General features: G+C 39.4%; 1 protein-coding gene across 1 annotated transcript in view; it reads right to left on the bottom strand.

The window, feature by feature from the left end:
• The window catches only part of LOC111725940 (intron-binding protein aquarius-like), a 17,339-nt gene extending 9,606 nt beyond the window's left edge, over positions 1–7,733 (bottom strand). Inside the window, exons 1-3 of the mRNA XM_023514285.1 lie at positions 7,696–7,733; positions 2,463–2,583; positions 352–492 (exon numbers count right to left, since the gene is read on the bottom strand). Of these exons, the coding sequence (XP_023370053.1) occupies positions 352–492; positions 2,463–2,583; positions 7,696–7,712 (279 nt within the window). The 5' untranslated portion in view covers positions 7,713–7,733. The remainder of the gene's footprint in view (positions 1–351; positions 493–2,462; positions 2,584–7,695) is intronic.
• Between the last annotated feature and the right edge of the window lie 1,709 nt (positions 7,734–9,442).

The following is a 9,442-nucleotide window of genomic DNA, read 5'->3' on the forward strand; positions in this document are numbered from 1 at the left end:
GGTCCGGGCTGGGGATTCGAACCCGCCACCTTAGGTGTACGTGGCTGGCGCCTTAGCTGGTTGAGCTATAGGCGCCGAGCCTCCTTGCTGCTTCTTATTTTTGTGTTCTCCCTTTATAGTTTCACTTCTCATTATCATTTTTCTTAGAGTCGGTAAGAAAAAGAAGAAATCAAGTCCAAATCTATTAAAAAGCGAACATACTGTATAAAATGCTTTTGGTGCCACAAATCTGAAATCAAGCTTTTAGCACTCTCCTTACTCCCTGCTACTATGATGAAGATTTGGCTACAGAGACAATCTCATCTAAATTCAACAGAAAACTTGAAGATTCCCCCCAAACATAAAAATTACCAAACTATTGAAGCAATGATCAAGAAAAAGCAGTAGAACTGTCTGTTCATGGAGTGAGAATTCACCATCAGTTTCAGCTAATGCTGCTTTCAAGATGTGTTTAAAAAAGAATGGGAAGTGGTCTGGCTTCTTCTTGAAAGTCTGAAAAGAAAAATAAAAAATGATTGTGAACTGGTTTGCTCACTGATTTTTTTCTCCCTTAAAGAAGCACTGTTATGAGCCACAGGCACCACCCTTAGGAGTCTTTTTTTTTTTTTTTTGACTGTCTTGCTCTGTTGCCCTGGGTAGAGTTCTGTGTCATCATCATGGCTCACAGCAACCTCAAACTCTTGGGCTCAAGAGATCTTCTTGCTTCAGCCTCCCAGGAGTGCACCACCAGCCCTGGATAGTTTTTCTATTTTTAATGGAAACCGGAGACTCACTCTTGCTCAGGCTGGTTTCAAACTGCTGAGGTCAAGCAATCTGCAATCTCCCTGTGTCCAGCCTCTAATTAGCAGATGCAATCAATCATTTTTTTTAAATCTGTGTATACCCTCAAAATCTGTGTTGTCATTTCTCTATTTCTAGCCCTAATTACCAAAGTGGTCTTTAAGACATGCAAGCTGGCTTGGTGCTTGTAGCTCAAGTGGCAAAGGCCCCAGCCACATACACCAGAGCTGGCAGGTTCGACTCCAGCCCAGGCCTGCCAAAACAACAATGACAACTACAACCAAAAAATAGCTGGGCATTGTGGTGGGCACCTGTAATCCCAGCTACTTGAGAGGCTAAGGCAAGAGAATTGCTTAAGCCCAAGAGTTGGGAGGTTGCTGTGAGCTGTGATGCCACAGCACTCTACCCAGGGCAACAGCTTGACACTCTGTCTCAAAAAAAAAAAAAGACATGCAAACTGAACAGCTTATTCTGTGGCTCAAAAAATGCTCCCTCTCCCTTTCTATTATGGCTTAAGGCAACTTGAAGAAGTATCTCAGATCTCACAAGAAGACATAAGATCTATAATTCACCTTGAGCTTATCTAACGTACCCTGAGATAGCAGTAAATAAATATTTGAGAGAAGTATCCTTAGTTTTATCTTTAAGACCCTAACACCTTTTCACCATGGGAGACTATTTTCTCCAAAGAGATGACAAGTATTCATGCCTTTTCTTCATTTAAAAAGTCTGACTAGAAGAGGAGAAACTCTTTTGATGAGGTAACCATTTTATGGTGGGCAAAGAAAACCTGGATTTTGGACTGCCACTGACAAAGCCTCTGCTGCACCAGCAAAAAGAAAACATCAGTTCATGAGAAATTTCAAGAAGGAAAAATATAGAGTATCTCACACATAAAGTCACCATACCTAGGGAAAATTAGAAATTATAACCAAGTGTATTTTTTTTTAAGAGACAGAATGTCACCCTCAATAGAATGCCCTGGTGTCACAGCTCACAGAAACTTCAAGCTCTTGGGCTCAAGTGTCTTGCCTCAGCCTCCCACATAGCTGGGACTACAGGTACCCACCACGATGCCCAGCTATTTTTTAGAGATGAGGTCTTGCTCTGGCTCAGGCTGGTCTGGAACCTGAGAGCTCAGGAAATCCACCCACCTCCACCTCTCAAGTGCTAGGATTTCAGGTGTGAGCTACTGTGCCTGGCCCAAGTGTACTTTTATTTACAAAAACATTCAATACAAAATTTTACAAAATATTATTCTATCTGTTGGCCACTTCTTTGTAAAATTTACACATATACCCTCCATCGTGAAATAAGACACTGAAAAAAAATACCTCATTTGAACATTACCTATTTGTACTTTATTTTTCCATAACTTTCTCTGCCAGCTCCTGATGTAAGTCTTTATATATATGCTATTCTCTGTTGTAAGTACAGCACAGAAAAATAATTGCACACTCATAATTTTTTAATTCATAGTAAATTATTTTGAAAACAGTATTGCAACAGAAAGAAAACTGGTATCTTTCACATATCTATTCTTTTCCTCAATTTTTAATAGATATTTACTAGATATAGTTCTACTCTAAAAGCACTATGTATTATTGGCAAAAAGTTCTGCTACTTTGTAATGACCTAAGTAGGCACAGTATGAAAGCTCTGAAATAATTTAAATCTATTACCTCCCAAGCAGGGACATTTTCTCTGAACTTCTCATTCACCATACAGCAGATCGACATTAAGTAGGCTTTGCTGGACACCTCTGGAGAATAATTCATCCAGAGATAATTTTCAAGATACTGGCTGTAAAGAGTAAAAAGTCACATAATTACCACCATAACTTATTGGAATATATCACTCACCTGGAAAGCTGTATTATTTATGAACTTCTGAAAACATTTTGAAAATCTATATTTATGGTTTGAATACCCCTTATAAATTTATCCAAAATCTAGGTCACTGCTACCTTTTCCTTTTCCCTTTTTTCTGAATTTGCTGGATACCTCTAGAGAATAATTTACAACGTCTGTCAGCAACTGTTAGTATTTACCTTTGTCAAATATTTCTCTCATGACAGTTTAGCTGGCTGTAGAGTTCAAGGTTGAAAGTGATCTCGGTCTATGTAAGATAAGGGAGTGAAATGTCTTACTCCATTCCTTCTCTAAACTATAATTGAGAAGTCTACAATCAATTTGTCCTTCTTCCTCTTTGAGTAAATCTATCTTTTCCCTCCAACAGATTTTAAGATGTTTATTCTGTCTTTGTTGCTCTGTTTAGGATTTGTTGTACCTCTGGAATCTAAAAGACTCATGTTTTTCATCAGCTTTAGAAAATTCATTTTTCTGGCTCGGGACCCATAGCATAGTGGTTATGGCACCAGCCACATATGCTGAGGCTGGCAGGTTCGAACCCAGCTCGGGCCAGCTAAACAATAATGACAACTGCAACCAAAAATTAGCCGGGCCTTGTGATGGGCACCTTTAGTTCCAGCTACTTGGGAGGCTGAGGCAAGAGAATTGCTTAAGCCCAAGAAAATTCTTTTTTCTTTTTCTTTTTTTTGAGACAAAGTCTAATTTTGTCACCCTGGGTAGAGTGCCATGGCACCACAGATCACAACAACCTCAAACCCTTGGGCTAAAGTGATCTTCTCGCCTCAGCCTCCCAAGTAGCTGGAACTATAGGCGCCAGCCACCCATTCCCAGGCAACTTTAGAAAATTGTTGACAATCATCTTCTAAATTGCTACTCCCCCATTCCCTCTAAATCTCTTCTGAAAATCCTATAGGACTTTCTCATTCTAGGCTTCATACCTCTTATTTTCCTTTCATAATTTTCATCTTTACTTCTCTTTGCGACTTTCTAGTTAATTTCCTCAGATGTAAGCCAGGTGTGGTGGCTCATGCCTGTAATTCTAGCACTCTGGACTATGAGACAGGAGAATCTCTTTAGCTCAGGAGTTCAAGACTAGCCTGAAAAAGAAAAAAAAAGAAGAAAAAAAAAAGACTACCCTGAGCAAGAGTGAGACCCCCATCTCTACTAAAAATAAAAAAATTAACCAGGTGTTGTAGTGGGCACCTGTAGGCCCAGCTACTCAAGAGGCTAAAGCAGGAGGATCTTTTGCCCCTAGGAGTTTGAAATTGCTGTGAGCAATGTCGTCACAGCATATCTACCTAGGGCAAGAGAGGGAGACTCTGTCTCAAAAAAATAGTAATAATAAATTTCCTCAGATGTATCTTCCAATTCACTATTTCCCTATTTAGTTGTGTCTAACCTGTTAATTCAATTTGCCCAATTAATTTTTAATTTTATTTGCATTTTTCCAAGTCTGTCCATTTTTAGTGTTTTATTTCTTGCTCATACATTCTATTTCTTTTTTTATACCCTTAATAATTTTGAACATTATGATTTGATTAACAGTGTGTATCAATTATTTATCTGAATTCTTGATGGGGGGAAGATGTGAATCTAATTCTGTTATTTGTTATTCACTCTTCCTTGTACTGGATTATTACCTTAGCATGTTCTGTAATTTGGGTGTGTGAACTCATCTTTACCAGGATTTTATCTGTAGAAATTTTTTTGCAGTATAGTTGGAACACACATCCTTTCAGAACACCTTTGTATTTGTTTCTGCCAGATACTCTAGGGCTGCAGTCGCTGATTCCCCCGGCCGTGGACAGGTACTAGTAGATGAACAGCAGGCAAGCGAGCGGAGGTTCATCTGTATTTACAGCTGCTCCCCATCACTCCCTGATCACCACCTGAGCTCCACCTCTTGTCACATCCGTGGTAGCATTAGATTCTCATAGGAACACAAACCCTACTATAAACTGCACATGCAAGGGATCTAGGGTGCACATTCCTTATGAAAATCTAATGCTGGATGATCTAACATTGAGCTGAAGCAGTGATGCTAGCACTGGTGAGTAGCTACAAGTACAGTATCTTTAGCAGAGTGGTTTGACTGCACAAAAACTATAATAAATCAATTGCTTCCAGACTCATATCAAAACCATCCACCTAGCCCCAGTCTGTGAAAAAACTATCTTTCACGAAACCAGTCCCTGGAGTCAAAAAGGTTTGGGACCTCTACCCTAGGGATATCACTGGCTTGTACAGCTTTTAATAGCAGTGCCTTGCCTTGAGTGTCATCTGACTATATAGCAAACTCTAAATCTAGTCCTCACATTGTTTTAGATGAGGAAATTGAGGCCAATGGAAGTCAATGATCTGCCTACGATACGGGCATGGCCCTTACTCAAAGTACATCTCTTTTCTCCAAAGTTAAGGATTAGTTTAATAACTCTCTGATTCTATTTCAGCAAATGTAATTGATACATAATACACCTTGTTCCAATGCCTTTCACCAACAGAAACCCTTTTTTGTGAGACAGAGTCTCAAAAAATAATAAGATCTTACTGGTGTTATTGTGAAGATCAACTGTCATAACACTGGTAATACAGTTCCTAGGATAGAGGAGGCACTCACTTTACTAGCTATTTTCTCACTATGTCGCCCTCAGTAGATTGCTCTGGTGTCACAGCTCACAGCAACCTCAAACTCTTGAACTTAAGTGATTCTCTTGCCTCAGCCTCCCAAGTAGCTGGGACTATACGTGCCTGCCATAGCACCTAGCTATTTTTTTGTTATTGTTGTCATTATTGTTTAGCAGGCCTGGCAGAGTTCGAACCCACCAGCCCTGGTGCATGTGGCTGGTGCCCTGCCACTGAGCTGCAAGCGCCAAACCACCCTTTTCCTTCTCAGTTCACTCTCCTGTACCTAGCTACCTTCTCCAGGACATCTTACACTCCATTGAAGCAAGAGACCATCAACTACTCTCTACTTCCTGATGCTGCAACCCTTTAATACAGTTCCTCATGTTGTGGTGACCCCTAACCATAAAATTATTTTCATTGCTGCTTCATAACTGTAATTTTGCTGTTATGAATCATAATGTAAATATCTGATATGCAGTAGACCCCCAAAGGGGTTGCGATCCACAGATTGAGAACTGTTGCTCTACTATAAACTTTACATTGATTGTGTCTAGAAGTTGGCCCACAGAAAATCACATTTTATATGGCGGCACCTGTGGCTCAGTGGGTAGGGCGCTGGTCCCATATACTGAGAGTGGCAGGTTCAAACCCAGCCCAGGCCAAACTACAACAAAAAAATAGCTGGGCATTGTGGCAGGTGCCTGTAGTCCCGGCTACTCGGGAGGTTGAGGCAAGAGAATCGCCTAAACCCAGGAGTTGGAGGTTGCGGTGAGCTGTGACACCACAGCACTCTACCAAGGGTGATAAAGTGAGACTGTCCACCCCCCCCCAAAAAAAGAAAATTACATTTTGTAATAAAAATTATATAAAACTTCCTAAAAGTTAACAACCCACTTTTTCAGTGGTTAAAATTTTTTCATTGTCACTGATGCTTTCAATCTGTTTTGTTGCTTTCTCCTTCAGCTCCGGTAATTCTCCTGGTTCCTGGACTCTACAATTCTGGCTAATTCTAACTGCATATCGCTATCCTCTTGATATTTATGTCTTCTTGAAAGGAGACATGATATGGTAAAAAAGGCGTATTCATCTAATGGTGAAATGGGTCCAATTTCTAGCCTTAGTTTTCTCTTTTATAAAATGAGATCTTACTGGTATTATTGTGAGAGTCAACTGTCATAATATTAGTAATATAGTTCCCAGGATACAGGAGGCACTCAATTTACTAGCTATTTTATAACTAGTAAATATAAATTTCCCTCTATAAAATGATAAGACCACCTACCTCATCTACTCTGTACTTTTATTTTTTTAATTTTTTTGTGTGTGCGAAGATTAAGTCAGTTATGTAGGGAGAGACAGCGCTGACCTCCAATGCAGAACAAATCTCGAGGAAGTAGAGAGCACTAGAAACACCATGAGTTTTGGCATCGGACATTGGCATCCCAGCTCCATCAATTACTTATTTGCCATCATCTTGAAAAAAATTACTTAATCTCCCTGATTTTAGCTTCTTTTATCAGTAAATTAAGAGGACAATCCTTACTTCACAGGATTGCGGTGAGCACTTTGCATGTAAAATGTTTAACACTGTGCCTAGCACATGGCAGGCAGTCCATTCAGTGAATACCTCTCTCATCAACGATCCTAGCTTTTATTTTCATAATTGCCACACCTAGTTGTAACATAATCTAATCTACCTTCATAATTTAGAAAGTGCACACTCTCTTCAGTCTGAAATATTTATGTTACCAGTAGCTATGTTGGAACAATGCTATCTTGATAATAACACTTTAGCCTGGACTCTACAGTCCAGGAAAATCAATTGGTTACAGAATGCACTCCAATTTATTCCCACTGAACCAAGGAAGAGTTCAGAAATTATACAGCACATGCTATCTTAACCAGTGAGAAACAAATATAAATACAAGTTAATCTGCCGATAAGGCATCATCTTTAACAATAATTATTATACACATATTCCAAAATAAGCCAACCACAGAAATATAAATGTTCACAAATTTAGAACTATTTCCTTAACCACTCACAAAAATACACAGAAAACTGGCTCAGCGCCTGTAGCTCAATGGTTAGGGCGCTGGCCACATGCACCAGGGCTGGTGAGTTCGAACCTGGCCCAGGCCTGCTAAATGACAACGATGACAACAACAAAAAAAATAGCTGAGCGCTGTGGTGGGCACCTGTAGTCCCAGCTATTTCCAAGGCTGAGGCAAGAGATTCATTTAAACCCAAGAGTTTGAGGTTGCTGTGAGCTCTGATACCACAGCACTCTACCAAGGGCAACATACTGAGACTCTGTCTCAAAAAAACAAAACAAAACAAAACCAAAAAAACCCCAAAAAACCTAGCTAAGAATTAAGTTACATTACCATCTTCATCAAAGTAATGGCTTTTTACTTACCTAAATTCCAACAGCATTATCTTTCTAATAGCAAACCTGAAACATACAAATTAGAGAATATAAACATTTCAGAGTTATTCATACAAATGCATTTGGAATCTTTTGTTTTTATATTAACTCACATATCAAAATACATAATATCAGAAAACAACTGCCAAAAGCTAGCCCAGTTTCAACTTCTTAGGCACTAACCAACATGCTTTCGTCTGATACTAAAGAGTCACGTCCTCCTAAAAGCAAACATTATACAGGTATTTGTATCAGAAATGTGGAAGTCAGATGTTTCACATGATTCTTAGTGTTCATAGTCCAAAATTTTAGAACGTTGTGAAGGAAATATCTGATCTTTCTCTTCATAATACTGTCTTTTTTTAATACAAGTATTTTGTTTGATGTGAATAAACAAATGCTAGCCAGGAGTGGTGGCTCACGCCTGTAATCCTAGCACTAAGGAGGCTGAGGCAGGTGGATTGCTTTAGCTCAGAAGTTCAAGCCCTGAGCAAGACCAAGAGCCTACTAAAAATAAAAAAACCAGCCAGGCATTATGGTGGGTACCTGTAGTCTCAGCTACTCGGGAAGCTGATGCAAGCGGATTGCTTAAGCCCAAGAGTTTGAGGCTGCTGTGAGCTATGAAGCCACAGCACTCTACCCAGCAAGAACTAGTGTCCAAAAAAAAAAAAAAAAAGCCATAATCATGGGTATTTCTCCAAATGCAGGGTCAAAAGAACCACTGATTTAAGTTTTATCATTTGTAGCACTAGAAATAAAGCTGCCAGACTAGAACACTGATAGATAGTAATTTTGGGCTGTGAAAATTAGGTATGTATTATGAATTTGCAACACCCTGAGAGACTATTACCCCGTCAAAATCCTATTCCACTCATTTCTGATCTCTTAAATAGTTAAGAGATAGTTAAGAACAAGTCAAAGAACTTCAGTGAGAATGAAATAAAGGTTTTTACTATGCAAAAGCACAAAAATAGAAGAACACTGCCAAAGCATAGGCTTCTCTAGCCAGCCACACTACTGCATGGATATGAGATCTCTAGCTGCAGACATTTTGCTTGAATTGCATGTTAGACAACAGAATTAACCCAGCAGCCCTTATGCATAGGACTTAAGAATTAATTTCTTCAACTACAAATATAACCTCCTGATAAAACAAAGAAAAATCCTGGGTCATCATGAAGACCAATATTCTAGTCATGGTTCAGTGTTACCTTGGCAGTGTCTTTTTAACACTCTAGGACTCAGTTTCTTCATGTATAAAAGAGATAGAACAATCGACTTTTTTTTTTTTTTGAGACAGAGTCTCACTATGTTGCCCTTAGTAGAATGCCATGGCATCACAGCTCACAGCAACCTCATACTCTTGGGCTTAAGCGATTTTCTTGCCTCAGCCTCCCAAGTAGCTAGGACTACAGGTGCCCGCCAGAACGCCTGGCTATTTTTTTGTTGCAGTTCAGCTGGGGCTGGGTTTGAACCTGCCACCCTTAATACATGGGGCCAGCGCCCTACTCACTGAGCCACAGGCACTGCCCTCAACTTTTCATTTAGATGATTAAACAAGTAAAAAATTTAAGTCTTAATAGGTGAAGATAAAACAGAAGCACTGTTAAAAATCACTCAGCTCCTCTTCTAGTAATCTTACGAGTATTTATTAAACTTGGAATTTTATACTCTTGCCAGTGAACTGAGACAAATAAACAGCTTAACTAAAAGTGTACACATAAGAAATAAAAATGGG

This window comes from Otolemur garnettii, unplaced genomic scaffold (assembly GCF_000181295.1).
Source record: "Otolemur garnettii isolate 467f Iridium unplaced genomic scaffold, OtoGar3 scaffold00050, whole genome shotgun sequence".
In the NCBI taxonomy this organism is placed as follows: Eukaryota; Metazoa; Chordata; class Mammalia; order Primates; family Galagidae; genus Otolemur; species Otolemur garnettii.